The following is a 16,998-nucleotide window of genomic DNA, read 5'->3' on the forward strand; positions in this document are numbered from 1 at the left end:
TTTAATATTCTCATAATATTTCTTCCTACATACTGATTTTCCTGTAACAGTTCGCCTTACAGTCTTACGCGTCAAACTCAAACTGCGCGGTCAAACTAACAAAATGGTGGAATTAAGCGGTTGCGTGACTTGAACGAAATAGGGCCCTCAAGTGGCTAGACCATGTATTTATTAGATCATGCTTCTTCCTATTCAGGTCAGTAATCTTTCACATTCACATCTGTATCCGCTCAAGAAAAAAATGATATAAATTTATTACTGATGATTGTAGTATAATATAATAACAAATTTGTTAAAATGGCTAATCGCACTGTAAAAGATGCAAAGTCGATTCGGGGGACGAATCCTCAGTATTTAGTCGAAAAAATTATCAGATCCAGAATATATGATTCAAAATATTGGAAAGAAGAATGTTTTGCTTTAACTGCAGAACTATTAGTTGACAAAGCTATGGATTTAAGGTATTAAACGTCAAATAATGTCTATTTTATTTTTGTAAACATTAATTTTTTGGGTAAAATTAATCAAATCCCAAACTACAGTATAATAAATATCCGGCTACCTAACCTCTAAACTCAATTTCCAGTATATTTGCCCGCCCTTTAAGGACTGGAAAGTAAATATCCTACTTTTTATCAAATAAAATTTGATATAATTTTCAGATACATAGGTGGAATATATGGAGGAAATACAAAACCATCTCCCTTTCTTTGTCTTATTCTAAAAATGCTTCAAATACAACCGGAAAAGGATATTATTGTCGAATTCATAAAGAATGAGGAATTCAAATACGTTCGAGCATTGGGAGCACTTTATATGCGTCTAACAGGGACATCTCTCGATTGCTACAAATACCTGGAACCTTTATTTAACGACAACAGAAAAATGAGACGTCAAACTAAACAGGGCAAATTTGAATTGGTTCATATGGACGAGTTCATCGATGAACTTCTCAGAGAAGAACGAAGCTGTGATGTCATTTTACCGAGAATACAGAAACGCCATGTTTTGGAAGAAAATAATGAATTAGGTAAGACAATAGAAACATTACGTCCTTTTTTTCTTCAAAACACGCAGTTTTAAATTACGGTTAACTTGCAGTATGCTCTTAAAAATGTTTGTAAATTTACCACACCTTTATTATGTTTTTTTATAGTAAAGAAACCCGCACATTAAAAAATAGGCATAATTGGTCAAAGCCTTTTTGAGAAATTTCTTCTATTTTCATAAACGACGAAATAAATAATAAATATATTTTTTTTAAGATTGAGAAGAAATCTATGTAAAGCAATCAAATGATATATGTAGATTAATATAAACGAGTGTGCTTGAGCCAAAAGTTTTAAGCCACAAAATTATAAATTCGTATATCAGGTATTTAAAGTACTTAAGGCTTCTTAATTTCTTTGATAAATTTAAGCCTCATAATTATCAAGCCGTATTTTTAGTTTTTTTCCCTGAAATTTTAAACTTCGTATCCTCTCTTGTAAAGGTCCGTAAATTTTGCCCCCCCCCCCCCTCCACCCCTCATCTAATTCAGTATTTGCCGACTAAGCTTTGTTCGTGAATTAGAAACAGTTGAATTGAACAAGAAAAGAATTTTCAAGAAAATACTTAAATCCTCAACAAAGAAAGATCTTTCAGTCAATAAAATTCAGTCTCATAAAAATAAATTAGTTTTCAACCAAATAGTTGCATTTTAAAGCTAAAAATAAAAGTTTTCTGCAACACATTTGCACTTTTAACCAAACACTTTATTTTTCGACAATAAAGATCAATTTTAAACTTAGAAGTTTAGTTTTATATTACGAAAGATGTATTCTCAACAAAATAAATTATGAACCAAATAGTTGCATCTCCAACCATGAAGATTTTTTTCCACTAAAAAATAACAATTTTCAAGATATTACATATATTTTTAAACAAATACTGGAATTTTCAACCCAAAGATTAATTTCTTTTACCAAAAAAGACTAATTTTCAACAAATTACATAAGGTTTTTAATATAAAAGAAGGAATCTTCTATACAATTTTTTGTATTTTCTACCAAACTATAGAATTTTCTATACAAAACAGTTGAATTTTCAACCTGAAAATATGAAGTTTCATCCAAAAGTTCATGTCCAATCAAGTGTTTATATTTTAAGTTAAAAAATTACTCTTGATCAATATAATAAATTTTCAACAAAATACATACATTTTTAACCAAAAAGTTTAATTTTCAAATAAGAAGATTATTTTTCTACCCAAAAAGATGAATTTTTAACAAATTGCGTCAATTTTCAACCCATTAGTTGAATTTTTAAACTAAAAAATCCATTTGTAAAGATATGGAACAGTTATATTTTCATTGAAAAAATGTAGTTTTTAACGTAAAAAAGTGGACTACTATAAAATAGTTGAATTTTCTACAAACCTATTCAATTTTCAAAACAAAAAAACGATTTTTCTATACAAAACAGTTACATTTTCAACAAACAGTTACAAAAATTAGTCTTGACAACAACAAGAATTCAACCATATCTAAATTTTAACCAAAAATGGAATAGTTAAATTTCTACGGGAAAACATTAATCTTTACCTCAAAAAGGATTCAACAAAGTATTTTGATTTTCAAACAGAAAAGAATTTTCTACTAAAATTTTGAATTGTCAAAAAAAAAGTCACAAAGTGGTTCATCTTTAACCAATGGAGTTGAATTGTAAACCTAGAAATATGAAAGTGGTAACAGAAAATATAATAGTTGATATTTCAACGAAAAAGGTTTTATTTTTAGATACAGCACAATATAATTGAACTAAAAAAGACGAATTTTGAGCAAAGTAGTTGAATTCGCAAAAAAAAAGATTAATTTTATACCAAACAGTTGGATTTTTGACAAAAAATTTTTATTTTTTGCCAAAAAGAAAAATTTTCAACCAACAAGATTAATTTTCTACCAAAAAGTGCGATTTTTCAAGTAAATAGTTTAGTTTCCAAACCAAAAATGAATTTTTCATAAAATACTTGCATTTTCAACAACAAAAATTAATTTTTTGTCAAAATGTTTTTTAAGGAAAAACAGAAGAAGTAAGCAATAAGAAAAATCCAAATGTTCTTAGTTGAAAAGACTAATATTATATTTTTAGCTCTTAACTAATCTCTTATGGTTAAAAATTATTATTTCTTATCAAATTATGGATTGAATGTTGAACTCTTTTGTTAATTTTTTTTTCATTCATCCATTTGATAGAAAATGTAACTATTTTTCTGAAAAAATATTGTTTAACTATAATTTTTAACTAAAAATATAATTTGAATTTTTGGTTGAAAATGGATATTGTTAATTAAAAATTGATTATTTTGGTAGAAAATGAATGTTCTTGGTTGAAAATGAATCCTTTTTTGTTAAAGAAAAACCTGTTTTGGTTCTGGATTCAACTATTTTGTTGATAATTCGTTTTTTAAACCGAATTTAACTGATTTCTATTGATGAATATTAAAAAAGCAACTACTTTCTTTAAAGTTAAACCACTTTTTAAAAAATGCATTTTTTGTTAAAGATTCATCACTTTAGTTTAAGATGCATATATTCGGATCCTAAATTTAATTTTTATGTACAAAATTAGTTTGTTTTTTTTTTACTTGAAAACTCAACAATATGGTAGAAACTTAAACTATTTGTCTAAAAATTAACTTTGTTTTTTGTTGAAAATTCCTCATTTTGTTTTGAAATTCAACTATTTGGTTAAAAGTTTATCTGTTTTTATATAAATTTAACTTTTTCAACGAAAATATAACTATTTGGTAGAAAATTAAGTCTTTTGTCGAAAAAGCATATTTTTGATTTGAAAATTCAACTGTTTTGTAGATAATTTATCTTTTTGGATTCAAAATTTAACAATTTTGTGGAAAATTGATACTTTTGTTCAGAATTTGCCTTTTTAGTTAAAAAATATTTTTTTGTCTAAAAATGTATCCTATATAAATTAAAAAATCAATTATTTGATAAAAAAATTCATGTATTTTGTTGAAACGACTAGACACTACCTGTTTGGTTAACAAATTAATCTTACTTTTTGAAAATTTAACTTTTCTGGTTAAAACTTCAACTTTCTTTTTTTAAAAATCGTCTTTTTGGCTTGAAATCCAACTGTTTTTGGTTGAATTGTAATTTTCTTTGTTTAAAAATTTGACCATTTCATTGAAAATTACTTAGCACTGTTTAGGTTTTCCTGCTTCAATTATATATGCATGCAAATTTAATGCATGCATTACCAAGACATTGAGAAAATTAAAACAAAATAAACAGAAAAAGACAAAACTCCATTAAAGGACCTCTAAATCATATCCGATGTTAATTTTTTTTTTTAATTTTTTGACTGAAAAGGTGCAGTTTAGACTAGTGTGCGCGTTCACTTTTGAAATTTTTTTTTAATTATTCTAAAACGCGTATTCAGGGTGGTTGCTGGATCAGGAAGCCGGGAATTTTATGAAACGTACATTTTTAAAGTTTTAAAGACTTAAAAATTAAGAACTAGTAGCGTTTGAAATCGTCAATTTTGGATTTTAAAAAAAACTTTCAAGTTGATCAAACGTAAACATAAATGATAATGCTTTTTAAAATGGACAAATAAATTAAGGATTAACAAGTGTATAATAATTGATTTTAGAAGACCATTCGGAATCAGATCAAAATTTAAGAATTTCCAGATTTTAACGTTCACAATTAAACTGTTTCAATGGGAAAGTCTTAGTAGTTAAACAAATACAAACGCCCGATTTAAACTTAATAAACTATTTAAAATTTTAAAATAACTTCAAAATAAGATATTCATAATTAAAGGTTCTTATTAAATTTAAGATATAGTTTTAGTCTAAAATTAAAAAAATGTTAATTAAGAAAAATAACAATGGTTTAATATTTAGGAATATTTTATTGTTTATGTAAAATCATTAATTAGAAACTAAACTTGAAACGCTACAGTTTAAATTTTTCGATTTAAAAAAATTTAATTTACAAGTGAAATTGTTGAATTTTTATGTATAATAAATATTGCAGACCTATAATTCCTAGAAAAAATTCGAGTAAGTTAAAGAGATATGTAGAAGGCCTGAAAAGATTCAAAATTAATTCAAATTTCTGAATGATTTCAAATAATTTAAACGAAGTGTCTACGTATACCGACAAAATCCGGCTATTCGTACCGAAATTTCAGTGGAAATAGCCCTAGGCCTAATTTAAAACAAAATATATATTTTTTTTTGTAGATTTCGAACAAAAAATTTATAAGTTTTTCAAGAATTATGAAAGGCTTCAAAAAAATAAAAATCATTTTCTTAAGATTCCAAGGGGAGCCGAAAATTACTTTTTATTTTTAAAAATTAATTTTAAGAAAATTCTGAAAAAAATGAAGCTTTCTAAGGATTTTTAAACTATTAAAAATGAATTGTTCAATTTTTAATATTTCTAACACTAAGATTGCTTAAAATGATTTGCAGCTCAGTTTTGATTGCTTCAAATGGAAAAGGGTAGCTTTAGAGTTTGATTTTTACATTCTCATCATTTATGATTGAGAAAGTATTATAATTCTCCGAAATTTGACACCACAGTTTCTCAACGTATCTCCACGTTTTGAGACCAAATCTATCTTTGGTACACTTTTTTAGAGACTAAAAGAAAGGACAAGTTCGTTAACCAGCCATTTTCGATACAAATTCAAAAAGTCATAGCATTAATATAAGATTTAAAAATCAAAACAAGGTGGCCGCTGGACCGGGAAATGACAGTGAATTTTTTTTACCGGGAATTTTACAAATTTGTAGAAGAAAAGTTAGTCCACGTTCGATTTCAACAATTTAAAACTAATTAGTTCAATTTTTATGTTTTTCAATCATGCTATTATTTAGTTTACACTGCGTAATTCAAACTTTTTACTTCAAAAATTTTCCATTTAAAATTTTTATTTCTAAGCTTACATTTTTAATTTAAAGAATTTTTAAATGCTTTCTTAAAGACTTAAAAAATAAAAGCCTTTGATGCTAAAAATTTTGGATAAAAAGCATTTTTATTTAATAAATAAATAGATTTTTTTAATTTGTCTGTACTTCAAGTAATAAAAAGTGAACAAAAACGATTTTAAACCAGTTCAAAATTTAAGAATTTTCAGATTTTAACGTTAAAACTTAAACGGTTTCAATTTCAAAGTCTTAGTCATTAAAAAATTGTGAACGCGTGACTGAAAGTTTATGAAGTATTTTCAACTTAAAAATAACTTCATCATAATATATTCTTATTTAAAGGATTTTATTAAATTAAAAATATTGTTTCAGTCTAAAATATTCAATTTTTAACCCATTCAATTTGAAATTTTTAATTAAAAAAAGATTACTTGTTGAATATTTAGTAATATTTGAACTTTTATTTAAGACAAGTAAATTGAAACAAAATATTTAAAAGTCAAAAATCTTTAACTCAATTGTTGGCATAGAAAACCTGGAATAGTTAAAATTTCGAAAAATGCTTAATTTGTAAGTGAAATTTTTTAATTTGGTTGTACAATTTACAAATGAAAATTTGTAGAAAAAATTTGAGTTATTTTAAGAGATATTAGGAGTTTTAAAAAGATTAAAAATTTTCATGCAAATTTTAGAAAGTTTTCTTAAAATCTTCTAGAATCTTTTTTGAAAATTTTGTCTAAATCTTTGAAAAACTTTTGAAATATTCTCTTAAACTAATTTTTCAACATGAAATGGTATCTTTAATTTTCCTAGGAATCTTAAGAAAATGTTTTTAGTCTTTTGAAGCCTTTCACAATTCTTGAAAAGAATCTAATTTTTTGCTTAAAATCTGCGAAAATCTACATTTTGTTTTATAATAAGCTATCATTTCAAGTTTTACATTAAGTTTGAATCTTTTCAAAACTTCTACATATCTCTTGAAATTACTCAAGTTTCGCCTACAAATAATAAATGTTCAAATGTAATATATACATTCAAATTGTAAAGAAATTTTCTGAAATTTGCAGGATTTTCTGAAAATTGTAGAAAAAATTCAATTAATTTTGACAGATATTTAGAATTTCTGAAAAAATTTCCAAAATAATTTTAAATTTAAAACAACTTCTAGATTTCTTAAAATTTTAAAGCTTTCCAAAGACCTTTAAACTATATGAAAAGAAAATAATTGAATTTCTAATTTAAGAGGTGTTAAGTTAAAATTTTTCTCAATTTTTTAATATTTGATATTTCTAGCTTAAAATTCCTTAAAATTATATAATTTTGAAAATTTTAAAGTTGATTGATTGATTTTTTAATTTAGAGCATTGAAAATGATAACGTCGATTTATATTTTTTTATATTGAAAAATGTTAGTACCTTCAATTTTAGACGCGTAAATTATTGAGCATTTGAATACAACATTTTTTAATTAAAAACTTTAAAATTTAAGTTTTAAAAGTTTAAAATTTAACAGTTCCACTTTGTGTGCTTTCGTTTAAAGCTCAGTTTTTATTACCTCAAGTGGAAAATTGTTTAGCCTTAGTGTTCCACTTTTTTAATTTCATTGACCGTGAAAAATGTTCGCGAACCGGAAAAAACCCGGGAAATGACCGGGAATTTATTTCGTCGATTAAAACGGCCACCCTGCAAAATTTGAAGCTGTGAACAAAGCACGATATCAAAAAAGTCGACCAGAAAAACGTTGCTTTTTGATAGCCCTATAAGACCTAAGGTCCTAATCGTAAGCCCTATAAGATCATGACATCTTTTTGCATTCTCTTAAATCTAAAATTCAAATTTTGATTGTACAAAAAATAATGAAAAATAAAAAATTCCATTTTTTGGTCAAATTATGCAAGACACGAGAAAAGGTGAATTAACAAAAATTTGTTGCCAAAAAGATCTACAAATTTTTTAATAACCACTTATGGATAGGATGCGTATTTTTTTGTTTTATTCGTGAAAAAGACCACTGAAAATTAATTTTTTGGAAAAACGACACAATTTACGAAAAAAAAATTGAAAGATGAAAGTTGGTCATCCAAAAAAAGAGTTACGAATTTGTAATAATTTATTAGATTCTCATCATTTCTGATTGAGAAAGTATTAGAATTGCCCGAAATTTGGCACTACAACATTCAAATTTCGAATCAAACGACACGAAATACGAAAAAAAGTCTTTAAGAGAAATTATAGCTTTTGAAAAACCTACAAAATTTCTTTTAACGATTTTTCAATAGGATTCATCATTTTGTTTTTATTTATCGAATGTAGTATGCAGAAAATCGAAAATTCCAATATGACGCGAAAAGACTACAGATTCGTAAAAAAATCGAAAAGAAGACTTGTAGGATATTTTGTTTTATTCACAAAAAATAATATGTAAAACAAAAATCCTATGTTTAAAATAAAAGCGCAAGATAGAGCAAAATGTCTGAAAAAAGGATTGTAGTTTTTTTTATTTATGTTAAGGTAGTTCAGAAAATATACATGAAAAAATGTCTCAAAAATCGAGCTTTGAGCACTTTAATCTTTAAATATACTTAATTAGGTAGAAAATTCAGAACATGAAGAGGCACATAAATAATGCAATCTGAAAGATATATTTTTCATAAATGTTTTATTCAAGCATTCCAAACACAAAAAGCAAATATAATATAATAACAGCCACCCTGATAAGATTTCCATTAGATTCATAGTAAAATTGATATAGAAATTTTCTAATAGTTTGTGTCATCATATTCTTTTAGAAGGCAAAGTATCAGCACTAGAGGATGACATGGACGAAGCTATTGAGTCTTCTGAAGAGGAAGAAGAAGATGTGCCTTCCTCAAAAAGCGAAAATCGCAAAAGGACGGAAGACTATGACCGAGAACGGGATCGCAATAGGGACAGGGAAAAGAGGTATTCCAGATCTGAGAAGAAATTGGATCGAGAGAAAAGATCCCGTAGTAAAGAGAGGGATCGAGATAGGCGGGAAAGGAAGAGAAGCAGGTCGCCAAAACCACAGCCTCCGACGAGTAAAGAAAAGGAGAGAGATAAGGATCGGGGACATCGAAAGGAAAGAGAGAGGGATAGAGATCGGGGTGGAAGAAGAAGGGAGCGCGACAGACCGAGGCATTAGTTTATAAAAAATATAAATTTAATTTCTTAAAATTAATTTTTCTTATATTTAAGAATTCATTTAGTTGATTGTAATGTACGAATGTAAGATGAGCGAAATCTATACACGATTTGCAAGATGCACTTTTTAAAAATAATGCGTTAAATCACAATAATCTTCTTTTTTAATTGCCTTCTACTACTTTCTGCAAAAAAACGTATTATGTATTTGAAGCAGATTTTCAGGGTGTCTACTCAAATCCTAGAAAGAAAATTTCTGACAATTCCAGGTTTTTTCCAGGTATAATTTTTCACAAGTTTATTATAAATAATGTGTTTTTTTTTAGTTTCTAAGAATTAATTAATATCACAAGATGTTCTTAAATATTTTGACAGGATAGGTCAATTAAATAATACTAAAAACATAATATTTTTTTGAATTTATCTCTAGACCATGAATATTTATTTATTTATTCAAAATAAACGGGCAAACCCTTTGTACAGTGATCAATTTAAAAGTTATCCATTTAAAATGTATCTTAAATCTAAAACTAAAGCCAAAACATATGGGGAAAACTTATGCCAGTTTATTAATTTTTCTATAAAGCTCTGTTCTGAAGTGCGTTGCTGATGGGTCAAAAAAAAATAAAGCTCTGATCCATATAAGTTTGCCTCATTACAATTTCGACTGATGAGCTAGAATTTGGCGGGATATAAACTCCCACGATAATCTGACAGGATCCTACTGACAATTTAACAAAAGCATGTTGGACCGTGTTCTTATTTGTAAAAAGTTTCACTCCACGTAAGCCGTATTTGGCTGCAATCAGCACTCCATCAGATGGAACTGACTGTCGCAGTAGGTGCAATTTAGTGAATACGACCCCGACATTCTGATAATAAATCGAAAACAGCTGATCTCTAGACTGAGACCCCCCAAGCTGCCCTAAGACTACATGTGGGAATACCTACGCATGCGTTGATTGTTGCTTTACAGCTTGGCTCGTTGAGGTTACGTTCTTCCTTGAATTCACAATTATTGGAGATCCTTGTCGAAATATCATTGTTAAGTTCAGTTCTCCCTGCTGTCGTCGAGATCTCAACTCCTTCTTCATTTCGTCGATTTCCTGAACTTGTAATTTTGTCCTACCTGGTGCAATCCAAATGTGCTTCAGTTTTATACCGGTTTGGGAAACTTTTGGCTGCAAGCAATTTGCGGATGTACATTTGAGCTGCTCCTTCCGATTCGAAAACAAGTTTTACTGGCCGGGGAGTCGTTTTGGTCTGTGAATAAAGACCAATTCTAAAGGCTCGTGGATTAAAAACCAAAAAAATCAGGAAGGAACTCAGTAAGTAAATTATTTAAACCAGATGCATGATTTATTTCTGACAGGGGGACACTTGTGCTGCTAATCTAAACAATATTATGTTGTTTTTCCTAGAGTTCCTTTGTTCAATTTCGGCTGTGCATTTACGAGCGAGGGATGTATCATTGTATAAATTTGGGGAAAGAAATTCAGTTTGTAATTTATTTAAAATACCTTCAGCTGTTGTCATTATGTCACATAACCCTTCAACTCTTTACCCTGTTGCAGTAATTCTCTCAAGTGCTCCATCCATTTTAGCTGATGTGTTGTCTATCTTTGATACTAGACAGTCGACCTTTTTCGATACAGCATCTATTTGAGGTCCAATTGTCCCTATTGCATTAGTGATAATACGCTCAATATTATAGGCAGATAATGGAGTCGAGTCTGAAGGGGCCTCAGATGGTGTACGAGATCTAGGCTTACAGCATTTGGCAAAGGATACATTTTCAAGGGTGCCTACACGATCCGCACAACCACGATGATAAGGGAGATTACACCCGGGACATTGCACATCGTCAACGACTTTTCCTTTGCAACCCCGACAAATTTTCTCAGATATTGAGATTCTCCGCTAGATCCCATAGTGGAAAAGTGCTCCAAAAAGTTTTTGCGGTTAGAAAAATTGATCTGCGTCTCACGCGAATATTGTTAACTCGCGGTGTAAATTTATTGTGGCACGAGGAAGTGCTCGATGTTAACTTTATTGTTCAATTAAGACTTATACTCACACGCCAGAGAAAACCCAAAAGAACCGAATACTACTATACTACTATTTATCTGCTTACACATAAAATACAGTGCATATTTAGGTAAAATAATTTATGTAATTATACTAAATTCAATCTAGACCCTCTAAACTTTCTAACTTTTCAACCAAAAAGATTAATTTTTCTACCAGAAAGACGATTTTTCAAAAAATGCATTAATTTTCAATCAAATAGTTGAATTTTCAACCGAAAAGGATCAATTTTTAAACAAAATAGAATGAAATAGTTGAACTTCCAGTTTTAAAAATTAATTAGGAAAAAAAACAGATTTATTTACAAACGAAATTTAATTTCAATTGCAGTACTTGAATTTTCAAGCAAAAAAATGAATTTTCAAACGAACTAATAAATTTCTAACTAAAATAATGAATGTTTATCTGGAATAGATGAATTTTAAACAAAAAAGTGAATTTTTGAGAAAAGTTCAATTTTGAAGAAAGTAGTCTTATTTTCAACCAAAAAGATGAATTTACAATAAAAGTACATGGTTTTGTAACGAAATATTTGCATTATCAAACAGAAAAAGAGAAACTTTCAACCAAATAGAACTTCCAACCGAAGATCAATTTTTAAACAAAATAAAATGAAATAGTTAAACTTCCAGTTTGAAAAATTTATTAAAAAAAAAACAGATTCATTTTTAAAGAAAATTTAATTTAACTTAACCAAGTGGTTTTATTTTTAACCAAAATAATAAATTTTCAACTCAAATGATAAATATTCAATTGCAATACTTGAATTTTCAAGCAAGAAAATTAATTTTTAAGCATGAGGATTAATTTTCTACCAAGAAAGACGATTTTTCAAATATTTTATACCTTATATATCTTGGTGTTTTAATAAAATTTTAGCCTGAAGAGGTCAGAAAACCAATCTGACGAAACGTCGAAATATTATCGTGATTTATTCATTTATAACCCCAGTGATCAATTAAGAATAAATTTCTTCAAATCTAATAATGGAGGGTGATACACATTTTCATACCAATAATACAAGTCTTGGATCTAACACGGACTTTACACGACCAAGCACACGAAGTTTTTTCCATCACATTGAACAAGTTTATGGAATGAACAACAAATTACTTCTAAAACGATTTACAACTACTAATCGTTGTATACCTGAGGCGTCTTCTCAGCGAATATTTCTCCTCAAGTGCAGGTACAATGATTTGATTCCACATCATATTCAAAATTTGTGTAAACATTATTCTAACAGTTTCACTTTTCATAGTAATTCTTGTAAGAAAAGTTTTGATGCATGTAATAACTATTCTTCGAAAAAAATTTTAAAGTTAGAAATTCGAGATATCAACCTTCATATCCAATATGCATATAAATCGCTTTTTAATATTAAAAAACAGATTATGAAATCTAGAATTGAATATTATACTATAAATTTTTTTTAAAATTGTCTAGTACTAAATATTATACCATAATACGTAATTGTAATGCTCATCATAAAAGAAAGTTTGATAATTTGTTATTAGAAAATGACCATCGAAATATTGTACACAGAGATTCTTGGGTCAAGACCCTTCTGACAAACAAATTCCGATATAGGTTATTGATGCGGTGTCCCTAGGTCCCAATCATTATATACCGTCTAAATTTTCAACTAAAGAGGCGATCAATACTATAAAAAAAATTAAAAAATATCACTACAATCGTTAGACATAAATGATTCCATTAAAAACGAAATAAGGAATGTGACAAATAACATTTGTAATATTAAGAATCAAGATACATCTCTCTCGAAGAAAGGTTCTTTGCCAAAAAATTGAAAACAACAAAATTGTTTATCCAAAAGAATTCTGATATCCTTTTTACAATTGCAGATAAGGGAAATTTAACAGTTTGAATGAACAAACTAGACTATTAAAAAAAAAAGCACGATCTTTTACTAGATTCTAAAACTTATATAAGAATAAATAATAACCCTCTTAAGAAATTACAAGAAAATACCTCAAGAATATTAAAAAATTTGAATGATCATAATTTGTTGAATTTAAATATCATAACAATGATTTAACTCTAACTAACACTACAATAGCTAAAGGTTACGGTTTGTCCAAAATCCATAAGGACATACCACTTCGTCCTATAATTCCATTGATGAATAGTGCAACTCATGTTTTAGCTAAAGTTATATATAATGATCTAAAAAATGTTATGAAAACTCCTATTTCAAACATTAAAAATAGTCTTGATTTGAAAAAAAAAATTAAATAATTTAGTAATAGATAGTGACCACATTTTTATGTCCTTAGATGTCAGTTCTTTATTTACTAATGTCCCGTCTTCATTAGTGATGGAGAGTCTTGACAGAAGATTTCACGATATTCAGAACAATTGCAATATACCTTTCGATGATATAAGAAGTGGTATAACATTTCTGTATGACAATACTTATTTCGTTTTCAATAGCAATTTCTACCAACAAATTCATGACACTCCGATGGGTTCACCCATTTCACCTTTACTTTCGGATATGGATATGGATGATCTGGAAAATAGTTGTTTGAAAACATTAAAAGAAAAATACAATATACATCTTCCCTTTTATTTTAGATACGTGGGCGATACCACCTTGTGTGTCAAAAGGGATCATATTCAATTAATTACCCACATTTTTCATTCCTACAATAAAAATTTGCAATTTACTTTTCAGCTTAAAGAAAATAATATTCTACATTTTTTAGACATTTCTCTTATAAGAGAAAATTATAACATTATTACTAATTGGTACCAAAAACCGTATTTATCAAACAGAACGATTAACTATTTTTCGGGTCATCCAACCCAAGTAAAAAAGAACAACAAATTTCACGCTCAAAATTTGAAAATTATTACCCAAATATTGCTTAATAATGATTATACGATAAATTTTATTAAACAACAAATTAAAATCCGTAAACAGAAAGTAAATTTGTGTCCCAAACATAATAACTCTGTGCGAAAACAGTTATTGGCCCGTCAACCAAAAGTCAGTTTACCGTACATAAAAAAACTTTTTGACAAAACGTCTCGTCTTCTCAAAAAAATTAACATATCTACAATACCATCGATAGAAGCGCGTACAAATAAACACATTAATGATAAAAAAATGAATTTGTTATGAATGTACATCATAGGATATATAACCATGAATTTCATTGGGTCAATACTAAAATTCTTGATTTTGAGACCAACTGGAATAAACTTCTTATTTCCAAAATGTTATATATTAAGAGCAACAAAAAAGAGGATATTCGTACTTTGAATCACATGTACAATCCAGTAATTCTTAATTTAAAATCATAAGTTCTTTCTTACGATATTTATTTTGACACGTTTTATTAGATCAGTTCCTGAAAGTACGTGCTTCTTAATATAAATACCCCCTTAGCTTCTAATGACAACCAGCCATTGCCTTCTCCTCACAGACGATGTGTTAACAACGAATTTTAATTTCTGACTAGTTGCCATATTTCAGCTTTTTATTTTATTTTAAGAGTGAAACGTTTATTTAAGTTATCAGGTAAACATTTTATTTTAAACAATTTCGGGGGAAAAAAAAGGAAAAATCTGTTTCTTTGTGTTGGTCGTACTTATTTATATCTTGGTATTTTAATAAAATTCTAGCCTGGAGAGGTCAGAAAATTAATCTGACGAAAAGTCGAAAAATTATCGTGAATTATTCATTTATAACACCAGTGGTTAATTATGAATAAATTTCTTGAAATCTATTAATGGAGGGTGATATACATTTTCATACCAAGAAAATAATGGATCTTTATCTGGAATAGATGAATTTTAAACAAAAAGATGAATTTTTAAGAAGTGTTCAATTTTGAACAAAGTAGTCTTATTTTCAACTAAAAAGATGAATTTTCTACCACAAAGGCGATTTTACAATAAAAATACTTGGATTTTCAACGAATTATTTTCATTACAAATACAAAAAGAAAAAACTCCAACCAAATAGTTGAATTTTAAACTAAAAAAGATCAAGTTTCAAACAAAAATGGAATAAAAGATTCATTTTTACCAAAGAAGACGAATTTTATAGGAAATACATGAATTTCAAATTAAAGAGATAAGTTGTCAAACAACAATTGAATAGTTACATTTTCAGTTGAAAAATTCATTTTCAAACAAAGCGTCGAATTTTCAACTAAAATGATGAATCTTCAACTGAAATAGTTGAATTTGAAACCAAAAACATGGATGATTAGTTTAATTTTCAGCCCAGAAGATTAATTTCTACAAAAAATTCAAAATTATCAACTAAAAAGGATAATTTTCAACCAAATATTGAACAGTTATATGTCCAATAAAAAAAAATTATTTCTAACAAGAAAATAAAGAAGAAAACGGATTTTCAACAAAATAGCTCAATTTTCAATCAAGAAGATGAAATTTCAATTAAAATTGTGAATCTTAAACAAATTCATTTTTGACAAAAGAGTAACTCTCAACTAAGTAACTAAATCATCATTCAAAAGAGATAAATTCGGAAAAAATGTATTAGCTGATATTTCAACTATAGAAGATTTCAGTTTTTAATAACAAATAATGGAATTCGACCAAAAAGTACAAATTTTCAGCAAAGTTTGTGAATTTTCAACCAGATACTTGAATTTTTTACTTCATTCGATCAATTTTCACCAAAAAACAGAATAGTTGAGTTTTCAGTTAAAAAATTTATTTCGAACAAAAAAAATACCTACTTCGGAAAAATATTGTAATACAGTAATATAAAGCTAATTTTATAAATGAAGAATCATTGTTATTCAATTTACTATTACAATTTAAAAAATTGAGCACGCTCTCGAAAAATTTCCCGGACCTAACAAAAAATTCCCTGACATTTCTTGATTTGGCCAGGTATATAAAAATTTTCTAAGAAAATTCCTTATTAATTAATTTAACATTCTAAGGACTTTAAAATAATGCAAAGAAATTTAGAATATTTAAGGATTTCAGAGAGTACCGAATATTCAAAGATTACAGGGAATTTAGAGTAATTAGAATATTCGAGAAATTCATAAAAATCAAGGAATTAAAAGAGTTTCAGAACATTCAGGGAATTTTATTCATTCAAAATATTCCAGAAGTCCAGGAGATTCAGAAAATTCAAACAATTTTAAGAAATCAGAAGATTCAAGTTTAGAGGTTTTCAGGAATTCAAAGCATTCAGAATATTTCAGAATTTCATGAAGTTTAGAGGAATCAAAGTTTTCACATAATAGTAATTATTATTCAATGAATTCTAAAATTCCGAATATTCAAGGATTTCAGGGAATTCAGAGAAAGCAAGGATTCGAGAGAATTCTGAATTTTTTCAAGAATTTTAGGATTTCATGGAATTTCAGAAATTTATAATATTGAAGGATTCCAAGGAGTTTAGAGCTCTTAAGGGCATGTGACACAGCTAAATACCTATATTACCGACCACAGTTTTTCAGTTCACTGAATGTTTTTTTGAACCTAAGAACTTTTTTTGTAAGTAAAATATCGAGCTGAAACTTCGGGAAATGTATTAGAGTGCAATAAAGTACGTTTAGGTACTGCATTTTGGTAGAAACTTCACTGAAAATTATTTCCTCTTTTTTCTGAACCTCAACATTTTTTGAACGTTCGAACTTTTTTTATACATAAAATATCGGTTTCAAACTTTGAGAAATGCAAGAGCTGAAAGAAAACTACGTTTAAGTACAAAGCTTAATAATAAAAGATGTAAAAAAATATATTTTAACAATCAATTCCAACGGCATCAGCCGGTAACGTTGTACACG

The 16,998-nt window shown here is 27.6% G+C and overlaps 2 protein-coding genes across 3 annotated transcripts in view; one reads left to right on the top strand and one right to left on the bottom strand.

Moving 5' to 3' along the window:
- The first annotated feature begins 201 nt into the window (after nucleotides 1–201).
- On the top strand, nucleotides 202–9,255 carry LOC117180386 (pre-mRNA-splicing factor 38A). Its single transcript, XM_033372865.1, has 3 exons — nucleotides 202–461; nucleotides 663–1,030; nucleotides 8,731–9,255. The coding sequence occupies exons 1-3, from the start codon at nucleotides 298–300 to the stop codon at nucleotides 9,102–9,104; spliced, it is 906 nt and encodes a 301-aa protein (XP_033228756.1). The 5' UTR covers nucleotides 202–297; the 3' UTR covers nucleotides 9,105–9,255.
- A 363-nt stretch (nucleotides 9,256–9,618) lies between these two features.
- The window catches only part of LOC117180110 (survival of motor neuron-related-splicing factor 30), a 20,778-nt gene continuing 13,398 nt past the window's right edge, over nucleotides 9,619–16,998 (bottom strand). Inside the window, exon 6 of one of the 2 annotated variants that reach the window (XM_033372439.1) lies at nucleotides 9,619–10,366. The gene's annotated coding sequence lies outside the window, so the exon portion shown is untranslated. Of the gene's footprint in view, nucleotides 10,367–13,629; nucleotides 13,725–16,998 lie in introns of those variants that run through there. The other variant, XM_033372438.1, reaches the window with a different exon arrangement.

This window comes from Belonocnema kinseyi, chromosome 9, assembly GCF_010883055.1.
Source record: "Belonocnema kinseyi isolate 2016_QV_RU_SX_M_011 chromosome 9, B_treatae_v1, whole genome shotgun sequence".
NCBI classification, from domain to species: domain Eukaryota; kingdom Metazoa; phylum Arthropoda; class Insecta; order Hymenoptera; family Cynipidae; genus Belonocnema; species Belonocnema kinseyi.

Excerpts from the sequence above, each read along its gene's own strand:
- LOC117180386 (XM_033372865.1), top strand. The coding sequence starts at position 298 with ATGGCTAATCGCACTGTAAAAGATGCAAAGTCGATTCGGGGGACGAAT. Across the intron at positions 462-662 it reads GACAAAGCTATGGATTTAAG|ATACATAGGTGGAATATATG; the intron begins GTATTAAACGTC and ends TATAATTTTCAG. Across the intron at positions 1,031-8,730 it reads GGAAGAAAATAATGAATTAG|AAGGCAAAGTATCAGCACTA; the intron begins GTAAGACAATAG and ends ATATTCTTTTAG.